This window comes from Vombatus ursinus, unplaced genomic scaffold, assembly GCF_900497805.2.
Source record: "Vombatus ursinus unplaced genomic scaffold, bare-nosed wombat genome assembly UNPS02014799.1, whole genome shotgun sequence".
Lineage (NCBI taxonomy): Eukaryota > Metazoa > Chordata > Mammalia > Diprotodontia > Vombatidae > Vombatus > Vombatus ursinus.
In genome coordinates, this window is record NW_020954577.1 from 13,351,120 (window position 1) to 13,371,798 (window position 20,679).

General features: G+C 43.5%; 1 protein-coding gene across 15 annotated transcripts in view; it reads right to left on the minus strand.

The window, feature by feature from the left end:
* The window catches only part of HDAC9 (histone deacetylase 9), a 698,100-nt gene that overhangs the window by 523,502 nt on the left and 153,919 nt on the right, over positions 1 to 20,679 (minus strand). For 14 of the 15 annotated variants that reach the window (XM_027872084.1, XM_027872079.1, XM_027872078.1 and 11 more), the window contains one exon: positions 7,888 to 7,950. In XM_027872084.1, coding sequence (XP_027727885.1) covers positions 7,888 to 7,909 — 22 coding nt within the window. In that variant the 5' untranslated portion in view covers positions 7,910 to 7,950. Of the gene's footprint in view, positions 1 to 7,887; positions 7,951 to 8,518; positions 8,552 to 20,679 lie in introns of those variants that run through there. The other variant, XM_027872083.1, reaches the window with a different exon arrangement.

A 20,679-nucleotide genomic window follows, 5' to 3' on the forward strand; every position in this document is an offset into this window, starting at 1 on the left:
CCAGAATGATTCTTTTGTGAAAGCCATCTTCTACCTCAATTCTTACCTAGTCTTTAATCATTCAATGGGCTTTGCCTCAGGCAAACTGAGACCTGGGAAAGATCTTAATTTAAAAAGGCCAAGGTCTCCCATTGCATGGCACCACCTCCAGTCGTCCTGACCTATGTCTTGCCACTGGACCCAGATGGCTCCAAAGGAGAGAGGGAGGCTGGTCACTTTGCACAGCCCTGCCTCACTTGAATCCAATTCACTTGGACATCACCCTCCTGATGTCATTGGTCCTCTTAGAGAAGGAAAGAAAAACAACAAAATAAATATGAGCTGTCTTATTGCTGCAAGGGTTCCTAGAAGGCAGAGACTTTCCATCTATCTTTATAGCAACATCACCTGGCATAGTACCATGCACACAGTAGGCATTTAATAAATGCTTGTTAAATTGATTTGAATTAAGTTAAGTTTCTAGGATTTGGGCAGGGAATGCTTCTGGCACTTTCAAAGGCTCTTCACCCATCCTACACCCCACCCCCAACCCTAGGGCACCTGATCCAGCCTCTGTCATTAACTAGCTGTGAGCCCTCAGCCAAGCAAAAGCTCTTCTAGGTCTCAGGGTCCTCTGCTGAAAGTGAGAACATTGGCCGGACCTTCTCTAAGGAAGACTGACTCTAAAATACTGGCTTGGGGCTCTCAAGGTTTGACAGAGCAAAGCTAAGCCTCCTTGAATTTTAAGACTTTTTTTTTTCCTTGAAATAAAGGCTATACCCACCTCTTTAGAATCAATACATCAGCAAGCATTTATTAAGCATTTACTATGTGCCAGGCACTCTACTAGGCTGGGAATACCAAGACAAAAAATGAACCGATCCCTTCTCTCAAGAGGGGAGCCAAGATCTTCCCCTTCATCCCTGCTGGTGTTGCCTCCGAGACCAAGCAGAGCCAGGCTTCATCAAGTGGCAAGTGAAGACAATCACCAAGGGCCCTTTTCAATTTGTTCTGCTCTGGGCTAACCCTCCCCATGTCCCCCAACCCATCTTCGGATGGCTTGACCTCAAGGCTCTTCCCCATCCTGGATGTCCTCCTGGGGACACTCTCCAGCCTCCCCTTCCTAATAGCCACCGAAATCCTCAAAGATTGTGCAATGTGTCAGAGAGAGAGAGAGTGGCTGCAATCTGGTGACACACGTTGCTGCCTCCCTTACATCTCAGGCCATGGTCCTCAGGACACGCGTTGAGTAAAAACGACAGCATCATCCCTTGGCTGACCTTGGCTAGGCTGCTCTGGGATGGACAAGCAGGGTGTTCCTGAGGCCTTCTCAGCTTCATTGAATGTCCCAGGGCTTGTTCTTCATGGATGTAGCCTGTGACAAGCCAGGGTCACCCCCAAGCCACTCTATGCCTAGCCGTCCCACTTACTGTGATATCCCATTTGTCATCCCTGTGCTATCCCCCATGCTTCCTCACCTCCACCCCTCAGACGCCCCTGTTCCCTTCAGCCCAACTCTACCTGCCACCATGAAATCTTTGCCCATGGCCCCCGCTGTCACAAATTCTGCAGTTATTTCTCTGTGTATCAACTGTACCCCTCTTGAGACCATGTCTCCTCGAAGACAGAGCCTGTATCGTATTTGGCTTTGGATCCCCAGTGGTCAGGACAGGGCCTGATGGATAGGAGCCAAGCAAGCAGGCATCTACTGAGGCCAGCCACTGCAAGAGGCATGCTAGGAATTTAGAGGAGAAGCAAGTTAATGGAGTTCTATTCAATGTGAGGGAAATTCTCTCTATTTAAATGCTACATTATGTCTTCATGTAAGTGAAGAAGCACCCACCTTCTTTCTCATTTTTGAATTATTTTATTTAAATAATTAATCCTTTTTTTTATATCAGTTACTTCCCAGTGACCCACACCCAATACTCCAAGATCCCTTTCTGACAACTAAGTGCAGCTAAGCAAACAAAGAAACAATGGCAACTCTGTCTGACCGCGTATAACCCTTTCTGCACCCAAAGTCCACCACATCTCAATGTCTCCCCCCTCCACTTTCCAAACCAGATGTCAGTGGAAAACACAGCCCATTTTTCTTGCCTCACACAGTCCTGCAGCAGTGGTTCAGAGAAAAGAAGCCTGGGTGTTCCAGCCTTGAACAGCACCTCCTCAGAAACCACCTTTTCTAAGTCCTTTTATGATCTGAAGCTGGTCTATTTCAATCTTCTGAGGGGATTTAACTTCACTCTCCTTTTTAGCTCCCACCTGACCAACCCCAATTGTGCCTGGGCCACCTGTGTGACCACAAGAAGGTAAAAGGCTCTCTTTCTGTCACAGTCTTTTCATAATTAGACCTCTGCTGGCTGCCTATCAGGCCTGCCCTTTGAAGATTTCACTTGAAAGGGAAGATAGATTGAAAGGGGTGGAGGGCAGGGGAGGGGGAAACACGACAATAATTAAGGGGAATAGAAAGAACACTTAAAGACGTGTGAGGTGCATTTCTCGGAAGGCCCACATTTCCACAGTAATTGTGCTTCTCAAAGAGACATCAATGCCAACCAAAATGTGAGGACAAAAAAGAAAAGTTCATAGAATGTAAAATAATCGTAATAGAAGATATGGACTGTATATTATTTGTTCTTCTCTCCAGTGAATTAAAAACACATGATATAAATGAGTCTTCTTTGATGGAGCATTTTCTTTTGCATATTAGATTAAGAGCTCCTCAATTTCTGTATCCCTAGTGCTAGCACAGAACATGCCATGCAGTAGGTGCTTAAAAAATAGTTGCTAAGTTCACTTGCACAAACGTTGTGTCTGTATGGTCTTGTGCTCTGGAATGTTTCCACCAGAAAGCCAAGAAGCAGAGAGTACTTCATTTTATCCATGACTCAGAGACCTGTTGTCCAAATGATGAAGTAATAGGCTCGTCAAGAGGACTACTGGCATCCCTTTCCCTCTCCACTGGTAATTGTCAAGTGACATGTAAAATGACTACTTGGGTTTCAATTTCTTTCATGGATTTCAAAGACATCGTGAAAGAAATGTATGTCTGAGAAAGAAAATGACAAGAGCATGAAATAATCAGTAGGCAGGCAGCCTGTGTCCTCCTTGGTGGCCTTGAAATGGCCAGATCTCCAGGCAGTCCAGTGCTGCAGGAAGTCCCTCAGCACGTTTCAAACTTGTGGGAGTCCATGAACACAAGGGTCTCAGAAAAGTCTTTCTACCCCATCAGGCTTCTAGATTGAGTCGATATCAGAAAAGATCCAACTTCAGTCACTCAGGGAGATACATGAACAATTACTGCATTTGAAATCCATGAAACCCAGAAGCCTGTGAAATGTTCATATGACCATGCCCTCTGTAGTGCAAAATTTCCCAAATATCAGAACTGAGAGACATTGTTTGAAATTGTTTAAAATTTTAAAATATTTTTTAAAAAGCTCCCCCCCCGACCAATGCATAAAGAAAACTTGAAACACATAAGCTCTCCAAATATTCCTCCACTTTGTGGTGGAAGCCAGCTTGTGTGCAGAAGGACAGCAGTTTTGCGTCCAATCTCCCAAGACTTCTCTTTCTGTGATGAGAATAAAAGATGTGATTATGTTGATAAAGAGTTGTGCTTATATAGCAGAGGCGAATGTGGAAGTGACCACAACCTTTCAGTCTGGGGTGTACTCGTGACTGGAGTTTGGCTTAAGCTTTGGTTTTCCAAGGGTTCATTTCCCACATCTCTGCAGCCCCCAAAGGTTATTCTTGGCGCCCCCTGTCTCCCCTTTGAGGTGCCTACCCTCTGTTCCAGAGGATGAGAAGAGAATACTGTCAAGATGGTTTCATTCAGCTCCTTCAAGACAGAAAATGGCCTCTACCAGAGCATCTCATAGCACAAGGTGTGACAGTCTCAGAAATTTACCTATGAGGTCCCCATGCCCCAGGAATCAGGAGCCAGGGGTCTTCTGGGCTGCTCATTCAAGTCCATTGAGCTAATCATTCTGAAGCCACGTGGCTGTCTCCACTAAGGCATTAGGACGGTGCTGAAATCACACCTGTTGAGTTTCTTCTCAACAAGTCCTGCTTTGTTCTTTCAGCAGAACTCTCACGTGGTCACATCCTGCACCTCTGAATTTGAAACCAAGTAGCAATAAAACTTGTCATGTAGGCTAAAACATCAGTGTAGAGGAAAGACAGCACTTGCCCTGGAATTGGATTCTAGTCCCAATATATTGTATCTCTTTGAACAAAACAAGTTTTAGACTTTTGTCAGGAAGCCATGGGTTCCAAGGCTTTCTTAGACATGTATTAGCTATGTGATCATATGTTAATTAACCTCTCTAACAAATTCCCCATTGAGAAAGGGGAATGATATCACTGATGCTACTTTGTATCAGAGTTCCATCTTAAGAAAACTCACTTTGTAAACCAGAATATTGTCTAAAAATGTGAGCTAACATCACCGAGGCTGTGGAATTCAGAGCCTTGGTATTTTACCATCACCTCTGACACTTAACTAGCTGGCTAATCCAAGGCAAGTCAAGTGATTGAAGTCTCTGAATCTCAGTCAACTCTAGGTCTCTAAGTCGTTGAAGGGTTAAGACCTGCTACAGGGAAGGGAGTTCCAGTATTGAGGAAATCACAGGTCCTTGACCAAATGACACGTTTGCATTTGCTCAATGAAACTTCCCAATAATTTGATGAAGTAAGCCAGACAGGTTTTATTTTACCCATTTTCTAGACTGTGAAGTTGAGGCAGAAAAGCTGTAAATGATTTGGCTATGATATTCCTACTCTAAACTATATTCTTTCCACTACAATCCAAACATCCTGTCTTTGCTCTAAGCCTTGACCAGAGACTCCAACCCTGACCATTTTCCAAATCCACACTGCAGTTATAAGGAAAATCAGACCAGAAAGAATGGCTGAGGAAGCATCACCCCACCCCTAGTGCTCCAAAATCCATTCAGAGCTCATAACGCAAATGAGGGCAATTGAGTCTCAGTCTAAGTAGGGACCTGACACGTCACCTAGTCTAACTTGTACCAGATCATGAATTGCCTAGAAAACAACCATCCTATTTGCAGAAAATAGATATTTCAATAGCATTCTATCTGTACGGGACACTTCTGGCTGAATTCCTATGATATTCAAGTTCTACAAAGCACTTCCTATGCCACCCTTCCTCCAAGTCCATGGGACCTTTGCATATGCCTTGCCATTGAAATCTTCCATAAGTGTTGGCTCTCCCTGTACGAATATGAGCTCCTTGGGTGCTGGGACTGTTTCAGAGCAGTGCTGTGCAAATAGAAAGTGCTCAGCATTTTTTTTTTATTCATTCGTATTATCCCATTTGATTTTCACAATAACTCTGTGATTTAGAGGCTATTATTATCCCCATTTTACAGATTTGGAAACTGAGGCATAGGTCAACTGACTTGCCCCAGGTCACAAAGTTAATAGGTGTCTGAAGAAGGATTTGAACCCAGAATTTCTTGATTCTAAATCCAGAGCTCTACCCGCTATACTATATTGCCTCTGTTAGGTAGAAGCATAAGCTACATGAAAAATCTGGGAAGGAGAAGGCAGTTGTGATCTTTTATGTTCCAAATAAAATATAGCAAATTGAAGAAGTTCCTATTCATATCAAACATCTTTGTGAGCTGAGAATCTTCGTGCTATGAGATGGTGGCCAAGCCACTTTATTCTCTGAGACTCAGTTTCCTTATTTGTGGAATGTGGGAGCCAGATTAGGATGTTTCCATTTCACAGGAAAAAATAGAACATGTTCTCAAACCCACTCCTCTTTCCTACAGATCATCTGTGCTTGGGACCAAACCCATCAAGAACATCAGCATGAGGGACAACCTTTAGCTTAGAAAGGACCAGGAGAGCATGTTAGCACAGAAAAGAAAAGGCTGGCAGCAGTGGGGGAGGTGTAGGGAAGTACCCCAACACTCAGACCACTGCCTGGGGCCTCGCCCATCCTAGCTGGCTGAAACACAAGCGCTTTGGGAGCCCAACAGCATTTCCTACACACGGAAGAAACATCCCATTTGTGGCATGAAGCCCACAGCTGAGAGCAGACACAGATAGGTAAACTACAGTACAAAAGCTACCAACAACCAAAGGGTACTTTATGACTATGTGTAGTGTAGTTTAAACCATTATTTAATTTACAATACTAGTCAAAATACCCCATTGGGTTCAATCAACTCACTCCCCAACATCTCTTCCTCTCATCAGTTCTGGAAAGAGAATGATGTGTCGGGAAGCCTTTGGAGAGGGGAGAGGAAACACGGGGTTGTCAATTTTTTAAAGGGAGGGTAGCAGGCAATGGTCAGGATGACAACCTGGTTTACATTTAAGCATTTCAAATTGTACAAAAGAGGATGTTATCTATTCCAAGTTTCATGAGAACTCTGGGATATACTAGAATGTCCTCTGCATATAATTACAGGTTTATTTCTTTATTTTCCATGTTAATCCCCCTAATATTCTTTTTTTTTCCTGTCCTATCGCAAATCCTAGAACATCCAATACTATGTCAAATGAATTCATTTAAACAGAAATCTTTGCAAAGCAAGTTTAATTAGCTGCATTGGTGTTGACTCTCAAGCGTATAATAAATCATTAAAAAATATTGGGTAGGCACAATCTGACTCACAAATAATTTCAGAAGATAAAGCTGTGTGTGCCGTCAATGGAGCAACAGCTGCTTCACCAAGCAAACCCAGGGGATGCCAACCTGTGGAATATTCGGGATAGTCCTTTCCCGCTTAATGATGCCAAACTAGCCACGTTTAACAGATAGACTCAGTGGACTGCCTAACGTGTCCCCTAGAGCTTCACGACGACCATCTGACATGACGCTGAAAAGGTTTCATGCCAATTACAGGTCAAACTGGCAGACCTCCAAGTCTATTTCTTTTCTCTTGGAAATCAGCATGAAGAGTCCTCAGGTAGAATGAACCCCAATACACTTCATCTAGGGGAGGTCGGTATTGCCTGGCAAGCCAAGCTCTTTTACCCAAGGCAAACCGCTCAAAATGGTCTAGAGAGACCAATCCCATTTCTGCGTCCCCTACTGAGCACATTCATGCATTTTGAGAAAACTAAGAAACAAAGCTATTTTTTTTTTTTCCCACACGGGGCATTGCCCAGAAGTACTGGAAATGATGCACCTGTTTCCATCCCTTTTCCCTGGATTTCTGGTAAATGATCCCAGCTGCCTGGCTCCCCCCAAGGGATCCCAAAGCAATGAAAATCAGGTTCTCCTCATCCTCACAACATCTAGTTTAACTTCAGAGCTCTAGAGCAAAAAGCACCCCAGGGAGGGAGGACAAGGAGACCCTACCCACCATACCAGCAGCAGACCCATCTAGATGGGTTGGTCTATAAATGAATGGCTTATCCCCCTGTTTTCACCCAATAAATCCAGCTGGATTGCCCGGCCCAGGTAGGGCGTTGTCTAAACAGGTGCCCCGAGTCGGATCCCGCCGGGTTTATGACACCATACAAAAACCGACCCAACAATCCCGGTTTGTCTAAACTCGCAAGCAGCCTGGCTCTCATTTTTCTAGTCCAGCCCAGCCAAGGTCCAACACTCCTGCCCTTGTAGGTCACAGGGGCGGCAGAAAGCGGGGAGCAGGGTAGGGAAAGCAGCTGCCGAAGTCCCCCTGGCCAGCCTCGGCGTATAGCTGCCCCAAGATACGGAAGGATTGGATCCGGAGGGGCGCTTCCCGGTCACATCCACTTACTGAGAGGGGTACAGAAGGAGCGGCTCCTTGCCTGGGCTGCATTTGGCCAGCCGGCCGGCCCCTTTCCCCACCCCTCGCCCCCCACCCCCTGAAGTCTCTGGTCGCCAAGGAAGGGAAGGGATGGAGGCGTGGGGACCGCGCTGTGGAGGTCTCTTACCTGAGTTGATCAAGCTGTGCATTCTCTGTTGAGCCAACAGCTGCTCCCGACCAGCCACCCCATCTGAAGAAAAACAGGATTCCGCCTCGTAAATTGCCTGCAGCATATCCCCATCAGGTTGCCCTCCCTCCCGCTTCAGCTAGGGAAGATGAATCCGCTCGCCCAGGGAACACGGGCTGGGTAGGGGAAGCGCCCCTCTGGCTCCCAGTGGGGTGGGCAGGACAGAAGAGAAGCAACTGGGTACCTCACCCCCCCATCCATGCAGACATGCACTGCCCCCCACCCCTTCCCTCTGTCCAGTCTAAATGCTTAAACGCATTGGCAACCTGCTGCAGAAGGAAAGCGACCCAGGAGCTAAACAGATAAAGAGAGAGAGAGAAAATTGAGCAGAGAGAAAGCCCTTCCTGGCTCGAGCCTATCCGGGAAACCCCGAGCAGGTGAAGAAGAGAGGCGCTGCTCCAGGGCTGTCTGCCTGCCTGTCTGTCCGTCTGTAGGTTTCTTGTCCCCCCTCCCCTCCCCGCTCCAAATGATATTAACAAGCGAAGGAAGACTGATATCAGCAAGAGAAGGAAACCGATGGACCTCGGCTTCACCAGAAGCTTTGAGATCATAGAGATCTAGCTGAAATTACCCTCGGTCCCTCCCGACAAGTGGTTTCGGTCCTGGTGCCTTCCTCCTCCTCCTCCTCCTCCTCCTCCTCCTCCACCTCCTCCTTTTCCTCCTCCCTGTGTTTGTGTGTTTGTGTGTGAGAGTGCGTGCGTGTGTGTGTGTGTGTCTTCGTCTTCCCCCTTTCTCTGTCTCTGGTCTAAAGTTGGCTAAGGCGAGTGATCATCCATTTGCATATGAATCAACAGCAGCCTGGCCCACAGGCAACAGAAATAGAACAATGGCCGGCCTGAGCCAAAAATAGGTCAAGCATGGCTGAGTGATTGGAGCCTGAATTAATGCATTTAAAAATACCACCGCAAACACAGCTGTCCCCAGCTCTATCTCGCCAGCCAGAATTCTCTATTGCACAGCCTCAAAAGGAATTAACCCCTTCCTCTCGCCGGCCGGCCTGCCTGGCTGCCTCGGGAGCTCACCGGCTGGGTGTGCACGCATGCATTCATGCAGCTTGCAAAGGCACCGAACAGGCATCGTCAGCCCCAGATGGGAAAGGGCCCACTGGCCATGCATTTTATTTTTGCTGTGCGGGTTCTGGTTTAAAAGACAGTGAGCAAGCCGAAAGCGAAGAGCTCCGCATGGGTTCCAAAACGATACTGGAAGCTTTTGCTCCAGAGTGTGGTTTCTGCCTCACCCACGCACAGAATCCTGGAGCGCTATTTTTGTTGCCTTTCTCTGGCTGCACTGCAGTTGGCTGGAGCCCTGGAAGCTTTGCTGCCTTTCTAGTTTCAGAACTGACAGGAGATTTATCTGGGCGAGGTGGTTTCTGGAAGCAAGAGCCTCCCTCTGTCTTCACCCCCACCCCCCATCCCCAGCCCAGCCCAAGTGTTTATCAGGCATATCGGTTGGCCATTTCTCAAATCCTTCTGCTGTCTTAGCGTCCCTTTTCAATTACATAGCTTCTCAGCTTTACTGACTCTGATTCTTCCGATTCCTAAATACAGAAATACGGAGGAGAACTGCAGACCTGTGTAGCACATTCGTCTCTCAGGAGACTTCAGCTACCTAAGAAAAGGAAAAATCTGGAAATACTTGAAAGATGGGCCAGTCATAGGAAAATAGGGAAGACTAAGTTATGGATGTCCTGGATGCTTCACTGGTTTGCTCTGAATGTGAACAGAGTGCAAGGAAACTGCCTTCCCGACTCACAGAGTGCCTCTCTGTAGTAATAATAGCTGACATTTTCTGTATTTATTTTCAGGCTCCAAAGCACTCTAAATGTTGTCTTATTTGATTCTCTTAACAATTTTGTGAAGCAAGTACTATTATTATCCTCATTTTACCGACGAAGAAACCAAGGCTTACAAAGGTTAAGTGATCAACCCCAATCACGTCTTCCTGAGTCCAAGTCTAACATTCTATGTACTAAATCATCCTTGTCGAAGGCAAAACAGCATGAGAATCCTGAAGATAAGCACAGCGAGGACACGAGTTCCGAATATTTCACTGGAGACAATGCCCACATCTGGGAGACCACAGATCCACTCAAGATGAGAATCTTTCTTGCTATGACCATAGATTCTGGAGAGGACTTGTCAATCGCTTGCCCTGTGGCAGCAGCCCTGTGACTTCCTTGACCAAGACCCTTCCCTGGCTCCCACTCCCCTGTGTGTTGTCTTCCCCATTAGATTATAAGCTCCTTGAAGGGAGGGACTGTCTCATTTTTTTTCTCTGTATCCCCTAGCACCATGCACAGTGCTTGACAAATAGTATTAAGCAATTTTTCATTCATTCATATATTTGTTCATTCATGCAAGGATACTAAGTAATAGGTTCCAATTTGGTTATATCAAAACATGTTTGGATAAATAAGAATAAGCATTCTCCCCAACCCTATTAACAAACAAAATGGATTCCAAAGATCATTTATAAATACCTGTTATTCGCATTTGACAACACATCTTCTTTGTATCTACAAATTTGGTTTTGCTTAAGCATTTAATAAATGTCTCAATTTGTTGGCAGTACTATTGGTCACTGTGTTGTATATATGAGTTATCCGGGAATAAAACCTGTCCTCCAACCTCTCCTGTCTGTGTCCATGTCTGCGCTCCCCACCCCCACCCCGCCACCCGCCACCCAGTGGCTGGCCCTAGCCAGAGTGTTCCTCTTGTTCTCACTTCTCTGTCTCTGGCCCCCGCGTGTCCCTGAACCATGTGCCACCTCTTCCATCCACAGATGTGCAGCCCTCTTCCTGCCTTCCTCCCTCTCTCCCTTCTCCATTTGGTGGGAAAATTTGCATTATGTAAAAATCACTTTTCATGGAGGTCTGCAGAATGGTCCACTTACATAGAGCAAGAACTGTCTGTAATACCACTAATATTCCATAGGAAAGTAATCCAAACTATACATAATGCTAATAATGAAAAAGGTCACATTTTTTATTCGATTTCAGAATAGCTTTGGGGATCCTAAAAGGGTCATAGAAGAAGACAGTGAAAGAAAGCACAAGATTCTGACAAGATCCCCATCACAAACATTCTATTATAGCAAATTGAGAAAACCATATCATCATGACTTTGGGAAAATCATTTATTATTGTACCATTAACTGTTTTTCAGGATGCAGTTGAGTGTGACCAGAGTCCCCAAACTCTAGAAAGTCCCTAAATCTTAAAATAACTGCTAAAAAATAGTAACTGTACTTTATTATAAAAGCATTGTCAATCTCTCTTCACAGTCCTTGTACCTACTGAGGAGGCCCTAGACCCTGTTTGTTCTGCAGTTGCATGCCTTGCTAATAAATCACATAACTTGACTTTTTGTCTCCATGGTTATCAAAAAACTACTTGTGACAAAGTTTAGATGTTCTTAATGTAATTGAAAATGCAAGGGGACAATCCCAGTATATCCCAGAATCTCCAAATTACTGTGAAAACAACCAAGTCAATCTTTGATGATACCCATTAATTTCTGGGAGAATGGGCACAGCTGATATAAAAAGATTATAAAAAAGGAAGTAATTTTTACTTGACATTAAAATGCACTTCCCTGCTCATAATGTATCATATATATATAATATGTAATGTATTCAAATACACACACACACACACACACACACAGAGTATCTCCAATCAGTCATTCAATAAGTAAACATTTATTAAGTATCTACTCCACGCTGGTGTTGTGGCTGGGCATACAAAGACTAAAAGAAACAGTCCCTACCCTCAAGTAACTTAGTTCATCAGAGTCCTCAAGGAACTCCAGTGCTTTCAGGATCATCTCAACTCCTCTGTTTGCCTGTAAAGCTTTCCCAGTCTGGTTCTAGTCTACCTTTCCTGGCATAGATGCACCTTCCTCTCTACCTGCTCTGGCTCTTCAGTGCTCCATTCCTTATACTTATACTGGACAATCCATTGCTGATCCTGCAAAGCATGCCCTCCTTACTTCCGACTAAGCATCCCTCCGTGCCCTCAAAACTCAGCTCTAGAGCCCCTTTGGCAAGCCTATTTTACCCCCCTGCTTATTTGTGCCCTGTCTTCAGAAATATTTTCACATCTACTTTGTATATATTTCGGGTCCGCTTCTCTATGTGGCCATTGATTCACCGATAGTATGTAACCGCTCTGAGCACAGGCTTCATCAGTAAATATGCTTCCAACATGACTACAGTCAGAGCTCTCTCCCAGCCCAGCCTCATCTTGTACAGGAAGATACCGAAGCTCAGAGGACTAATGTTATTTACTCAAGGTCCAACAGATGGTGGAATCAAAATTTGAACTCGGGTCCTGAGACTTTAGGTTTAGAAAGAAATAGTTTTCAGATGTGGTATAAGGAAGTCAGTGAATGAACATGTCTGTCACATTCGCTTCACAGAAAAGATCTCCCCAAATATTTACTACTCTGAAAATAAATGACCTGGAGATCAGAGAAATTTGGCAGCTTTTTCTTGAGGCAGTCTTTTTCAAAGCTCGTAATTAGATGGTTAAAAAACACAAACGGATCACGCGTCTATGTTCTATTGCCATTTTCCACATTAGCCAATGGGGTGTATTATTAAAGTACAATTTTTAAAAAATCAAAACAATTCATGCTCGTAAGCGATGCAGGGGGCACTGGGGACCAAATGTAGGAGGGAAGGGTCGATAAGGCTGCCATGGACTGGGGTGGGGGGATATATGGGGGGTGGGGGGCGTCCATATGAGGCTTCCATGTGACAACAACCTAAGAACAAGGACAAGAGGACTGTCCATGCGGGGAGTCCCCGGCCACTTTTCTCTGATGCTGCCAGCTGCTCCAAAGTCCCTCTGATTTTCTAACTCTTGCCAATGGTACCCAATACCCATACCACTTAAAACTTCATAATAGCTGGCATTTGTGTAGCCCTTAAAGGTTTACAAAGCGCTTTACCTTTGTTATCTCATTTATTATTATCAAATGAGAGAATATCTGTAAAGCTCTTAGCATAGTGCCTGGCACATAGCAGGTGCCTTTCCCCTCCCCCTCGCTTGGTCCTTGTTTCCAGCTAGAAGAAGCCTCAGAGGCTATTATACAGATGTAGGTAAATGACTTGCCCGGGATCACAAATCTAAGTAAGTGTGCGGTCCCAGTCAAAGACTCCCAGCTGCTGGTACTGTTCCCTCTAAGGTTACTTTGTAGCAATTTTTATGTATAGGTAAGTATGCATTGTCTTATCCATCCCAACGTAATCTTATGGAGGCTACGTAGTGACTGTTTTTGTTTCTCTGTATCCTTAATGCCATCTTACACCTTGGCAGGGTGTTTGGCATGTAGTAAGCATTCAGTACACATTTGCAGATTGACTGATTGATTTTGATTCTTCCTCATTGACCTTGACCGAAGCCAATGGCAAAGCCTGGTCAATTCTACCTCTGGCATAGCCCTGTCATCCAGAGACTTCTCTCCACTGGCACAACTCCTAACCTGCTTTGGGCTCTCCTCTCTGGTTCATTTCAATAGCTTCCTCATTGGTATTCTTCCATTCTACACACTTTCATATTAATATCCCTAAAACACAGATCTGATCCTGATACCCCCTACCAAAAATCTTCAGTGACACCCTCTGGCCTCTTGTACAAAAGAGAAAGCCCTTCGCATGGGATCTGAAGCCCTTGACCCTCTGGGTCCCAGTTTTCTATCATATTATTCTCCTTTATATGCTTTCTGCCAGAGCCAAGTTAGCGTCAGTGATTGACCATCTCCTGCCTACAGGCCTTTGCATGGGCTGTCCTCCATGCCTAGAATTCACTGCCTATTCTCACCTAGTTTTCTTCCAAGCAGACCTCAGGTGCCACCTCCAACACCAAGGCTTTCCTTATCCCCCTTAGTTGTTAATGCTCTCCGTTCACCTATTACTTGGTGCTGACTGGCCTATGGATAGTTTATGTCCCCCCCCCAATAAAATGTAAGCTTTTTGAGGGCAGGCATTATCTCTCTTTTTGTGTCTGTCTTTCTATTCCCAGGACCTAGCACTGTACCTTGACCATAGTAAAGGTTTAATAACAAAGTTTATTGAGTTGAACTGAAAGAATTTAAAGAAAAAAAAAACACCTAAGCTGAGAAAATTGAAATATAATCCACTTCCCCCTAGGTAACAAACACCAAGCTATTTTATGTATTGATTTTCTTTTCTAAGTGGTATCTTTTCAGAGCTTATGTTTCCTATTACATTATGGAACAGCAGGCCCAAGGCACTGGCTGATTCCTTTTAGGTTTCATAAACTCTGGGCTGTCAAGACAGCGTTCGGGCTAGCTCTGAGACAAAAGGCTATCTTTGGCTACATGACTGTGAAACCATCCTCAGGAGAATTCCAGCTCATCAGACATGGCTGCCTGACACCGAATTATTGATGATATCGACACTGCATTATGGATGATATGCAAGCCTCTCTCTTGATTTGTCACTCTGGCCCTGCCTGCAGAGAAGGGAGGGCCCTTCTTCCAGAGAGGAACACCTAGAAAATGACATACTTTTTGGACTCATTAGTGAGAAAGGGGGTTCAGTCAATGCCTTTCACTATTAAATGACACTGTTTCCTTCCAGCTCTGAATATCTGGAAGTTGGGGGAAAGGACCCAAAGTAGACAGGAAAAGAGTCGGCAGGATTGCGGCTTTTAAGTCTGTCTTGTGGGAGAGGTAAAAGACCTTGTCTTTACCTTAGAACTAGGAGAAATGGGTAGAAAGTTCAGACACCTGGCTTTGGCTCAAAGTAAGAGAAAACTTCCTAACAATTAGAGTCACTGAATAACAGGGCAGACTACATTAGGAGGTGGTGGGCTCCCCTCATCGCTCATCTTCAAGTAAAGGCTAGGTGGCTACTTGTCACCTTTCCCCAGAGGTTTCTTTCCTAATCTGAGCCAGCTCTTCTATAAATGTTCTCTTCCCTGACTACATGCTGAACATCCTGCATTCTGATATAAAAAGAGAGGAAAAACAAACAAACAAAGAAAACAAACCAAAACAAACAAACAAAAAAAGCAAAAAGCAACAGCAGCAGCTCTCCAGACCAGAGTCTTCTTTGCTTGGAATTTATAGAGTCAAACATGTGACCCTTCAAAGAGCCCACATTCCAAGCTTCCCGTGGAAATTCAGCCTTCTCCTGCTCTAGGACAGGTGCCATTTATGCCAGAGAAACCATTTCCAAATTCAGATCAATTCTCCCAGTGCTCTTAACCTCCCCCCCCTTCCAGTGTCCAGGCTGGCTCAGATACCAGGTCCTCTACAGGATCCACAAGACACTGCCCTTTTGATCAGTATCAAAATTAAAATGTGAGGTATCCCAGCTGACATCCTGAATGACTTAACATGATGTCGGTAGACTTTGTCAAGCAATCAGTCAACAAGCCTCCTATGTGCAAACACTGTGCTAAGCCCTGGGGATACCAAAAATACAAGACAGACCCTGCCCTCAAGGAGCTTAAAATCGAATGGGAGAAACAATATGCAAATAAATCTATACAAAACAAGTTATATGCAGGATACATAGTGGAAAACTGACAAAGATAAGGCACTGGAACTTTGAAGATGGGGCCCATATTTATGTGTTTCCCAAATCAAAGAGAAACTTGGGAGGTGTGGAGGGAAATGAGGTCTGGGAACATCAGGTTCCCTTGAGATTTGGCCCAAGGATAACAGGGCACCACTTTTATTTTTTTAAAGTCACCACCCACCCACCACGAGGGCCAATCTTGGTAAAGACATTTGGCACAGGCATAACTAGAGTCACAAAAATGTCAATATCTTAGGTCCTTGTCTTCTACAACTCTGAGTTAAGCTATCAGGGAGTATCTTGAGATCAAGGGTTGCTATTGTGCAATAGTTTGGAGAAAGAGACAGAGACAGACAGAGACAGAGACCAAATCAAGAAGCCCCAGGTTCATTCCCTGACTCTTAACAACCTGTTGCCAATCACTCAGTCAGTTTTCACCAGAAGCCCAACCTGAACCCAGATCTTGTTGGCTGCTCTCTCAACTTTGTCCCTCTGACTCTCCCAAGCCAATCCCCCTGTCAGGGGGATTCACTTCAGTCTATTTCAGGAAGCCGGTCAGGGAAGATAAGCTGCTGGTGTTAGCTCAAGAGGTTGGCTGGCCCTGCGTCAATAAGAAAATTTGGGTGCTTCTTTATGGCAAGTCATTCCTCAGTCCTTACCCAGTTGTAAGAGCTCCCCCACCCCAGAAATTACTTTGCATATATTTTATACCTGGTATACATCAAGCATTTCATAATGCTTGCTTATTGATAGATTTTATGTGTACATATTATATTCCTTCCAATAAAATATAAGCTCCTTGAAGTCAGGGATTTTTTGCCTTTGTTTCCTCAGGTCCACAGCAAATGCTTAATAAATGCTTCTCGAATTGTCTGGCTAAAACAGGAATTCTTAACCCAGAGTCTGTGAATTTTAAAAACATATATATTTTGATAACTCTATTTCATTATAATTGTTACAATTTCAATTTTGTTGTACTTATAATTGCTATTTGTTATAATATGTAATCCTTTATACTTCTAAAAAGATGGCCCTGGGGCTGCTAGGTGGTGCAGTGGATAGAGCACTGGCCCTGGATTCAGGAGGACCTGAGTTCAAATCTGACCTTAGACACATAACACTTACTAGCTGTGTGACCCTGGGCAAGTCACTTAACCTCATTGCCTAGCCAAAAACAAAATAAAACAAAACAAAACAAAAGAAAAAGATGACCCTGAGAATGGGTCCATAGGCTTCACCAGATTGCCAGCTGGGTCCAGGGCACCCAAAAGTTTCACAATTCCTGATCTAGGGCCCTAGCAAGAGGCAAGCAGAATGGAGATTGTACCAAAGGGGAATGGAAATGAATGGCCTCACTTCACCCCCAATCCAATTTCAGCTATATGCTGCTTGCTTGCCTGAAAACTCCTAAAGACACTCCTCCTCTTTCCCCAAACCAAGACTACTTTTGAAGTCACAACGTCTGGGCATAATCAGTATTTGTTCAATCCACAGAATTATTTCCTCAAGGACTAGCACCACAGCTCACTAGACCTTGCACATAGTAGGTGCTTAGTCTCTGTTTGCTTATTTGATCTTGCCGAGCAGAACAACCCTGCCTCAAAGCACAGAGCTCATTTCACCCTGTGCTGACTTGCCCCTGTGGTGTGATCTAGGAGACCTCTTTACTGTTGTGCCTTGATGGAACAAAACCTTAAAAGCTCATACCAGATGGACATAAACAGCCAAACTTGTGTGAATGAAGCAGACCCAATTCCAGTCATCTCCCTGAGAGCAGGGAGGCTTCTTCCAATTACTTTGCTTTTTAATGGCAAGACTGGATATACCTTCTATAGACACAGCATTTTCCCTGAGCTAATGTTTTCCTTTTATCTGTCAGAGATGGTCTATTTTAAAATCAATAGGCTAACATGAGTTACTTCACCTGAGGCAATAATAAGCTATTCTTTATAATAAAGTGAGGCCCTGAGCATTTTCATTTTGGCTATGCCTGCAGGGAATTATCAGTTCCTCTTGCTGAAGGAAAAGAATCGTTTTGGAGCCCAACACATTGTCATTTTCAAATATAGACCTTTCTCCTTTAATTGTTAGTAACCTAGTGCTGGTCACTGAATTATTAACTTTTCAGTGTTAATACATGTAGATGAATGAGCCCAGCTGCCTTTAAAGAGCTCGGGGAGGCACTTGTATCTCACCAGAAGTCATACTGAACACTTAGAATGGCCCAATCTTGGTGGAGTCCTGTTATTATGTGCATATTGTCTCCAATGACAGAATGTGAACACCTTGGGACTTTGATTCTTATCTCTGGAGTCAAAAATGACTTCAGCAGGATCCTTAGTGCCACTAATTCTTCTGTCATCTAGTCAATCAATAAACATTAATTAAGCACCTACTATGTTCCAGGAACTGTGCTAAGTTATGGGGAGACTGTAAGAAGCAAAAGACATCCCTGCCCTCAAAGAGCTTACAATCTAATGGGGACAACATGCAAATAAACATGTGCAAAGCAAGCTGTACAGGGGATAAATAGGAAATAATTAGCAGAGGAAAGACACTAGAATTCAAAAAGGGTTGAGGAAGGCACCAGTAAGAGATGGGATTTTGGTTGGGACTTATAGGAAGTCAATAGGTAGAGTTGAGAAGGGAAAAATGAGAGGGTGGGTAATGCTTAAACCTGACTCACATCAGAATTGTTTTAAAGAGAGAAGTGTGTGTGTGTGTGTGTGTGTGTGTGTGTGTGTGTGTGTGTGTGTACACAAACTCTGCTGGGTATAGAAATCTACTTTACCCAAAGGGGAGATAGGTAGAGATAGGGGGGTGATAAAAGGGAAGTTCTATTAAGGAAGGTGGCGGTTAAGAGCAAAATAGGCTTTTGAAAAGGGACAGAATAAAAAGAGAAAGAGAAGGATAAATAGAAGAAAATAGGATGGAGGGCAATATATAGTTAGTTATCATAACTGTGAATGTGAATGAGGTGAGCTCATCCATGAAATGGAAAATAGATAACAAAATGGATTAGAAACCAGAATACAACAATATGTTGTCTACAAGAGAGACACTTGGGGAAAAAAAAGATGCAGAGTTGAAATAAAGGCCTGGAGCAGAATCTGTTATACTTCAGCTGAAGCGAAAAAGACAGGGGTAGCAATCTTGATCTCCAACAAAGCAAAAGCAAAAATAGATCTAATTAAAAGAGATAATCAGGGAAACTACATTTTCTAAAAGGTATCATAGACAATGAAGTAATATTAAAAAAATTACAGCAAGTTTCTCTGATAAAGGCCTCATTTCTCAAAAATATAGGAAACTGAGTCAAATACATAAAAATTAGAGCCATTCCCCAATTGAGAAATGGTCAAAGGATATGAACAGACAAATTTCAGAAGAAATCAAAGCTACTAATAGTCATATGAAAAAAATGTTCTAAATCACTATTAATTAAAGAAATACAAATTAAAACAACTCTGGGATGCCACTTCACGTTTACCAGACATGACAAGTGTTTGGAGGGGATGAGGGAAAATGGGTACACTAATAAACGGGTGGAGTTGTGAACTGGTCCAAACATCCTGGAGAATGGTTTGGAATTATGCCCAAAAAGCTATAAAACTGTGCATACCTTTTGACTCAATAATACTACTACTAAATCTGTACTCTAAAGAAATCAATGAAAAAGAAAGAGAACCTATATGCACAAAAATATTTATAGTAGCTCTTTTTGTGGAGGCAAAGAATTGGAAATTGAAAGGATACCCATCAATTGGGGAATGGCTGAAAAGTTGTGGCATATGATTGTGTACTATTGTGCTGTAAGAAATGATGGAGGAAGGGTGGGGTGGGTCATGGTTTCAGAAAAATGTGGCAAGACCTATACGAACTAAAGCAAAGTGAAATGAGAAGAACTGGGGAGGGCTGGTCATTGCACATAGTAACTGTAATGTTGTAATGATGATCAACTGAGAAAGACTTGGCTACTCTGATTGATACTATGACCCAAGACTATTTGAATGGACTCCTGATGAAAAAAAATGTTTTCCATACCTCCAAGAGAGAATTGATGACCTCTGAGTACAAACTGAAATACATTTTTCTAGCTTTCATTTTCTTTTTTCAATTTGGCTAATATGGAAATACGTTTTGCGTGATTTAACATGTATAATTGAGATCATTTTGCTTGCCTTCTCAGTGGGCAGGGGAGGGAGGGAAGGGATAAGAGGGGAGGAGAGAATTTGGAGGAAGAGGAGGAGGAGGAGGAAGAGGATTTTTGTCTTTACTTTCAAGGAGAGGGTTGTTATTCACAGCATGCTCAGTGGATGGTGGCCAGGGTATTCATTAGTACTGACAATAACTTGGTAGTTGAAGACTGGCAGGAGTGCACATCAACAACCTGAGACACCCATCAAAGAGTAACTGAGATGGGGCAGCTAGGTGGCACAGTGGATAGAGAAACAGCCCTGAAGTCAGGAGGACCTGAGTTCAAATCCAGCCTCAGACCATACACTTGACACGTACTAGCTGTGTGACCTTGGGCAAGTCACTTAACCCCAATTGCCTCACTAAAAACAAAGAAAAGAGTAACTGAGAGAAAATGACCAGCACAGGACAACACAGATAGGACGTCCCATGAAGAGCTGAAGAGATGTAGTGACCAGAGAGGATCAACAGAGACTCCATTGATTGCATTCAGCTCTGTCTAGCCCATGGTCAAGTGATCAACTTTACTTGTTTAATACAAAGTATAAACCACCATTAGAATAGTGACTACTAGGATGGAAAATATGATACATGTGGTCCTGCACCAATTTATTTCTTTAAATTTTTTAGAAATATATAAATGAGGACAATTGGTTATATGGGATATCAAACCTTGAGAAGAGTTAGAGAATATGATAGCTGTTCTCAAATATTCGAAGTATTAATAATAATAGTCTATTATTTACTACATAATATTATTTACTATATAATAGTAAAGTAGAATACAGCTATAGCTATATATCTATGGATAGACCAAGATATACACACATATACATTATATATTATGTAGGTATATATTACCTACATATGCATGTGTGTATGACCCCTCTTCATCTACTCTATCCTCTTGAGTAAAGAAAAATGAAGATATATCTTTATCTATCTATCTATCTATCTATCTATCTATCTATCTATCTATCTATC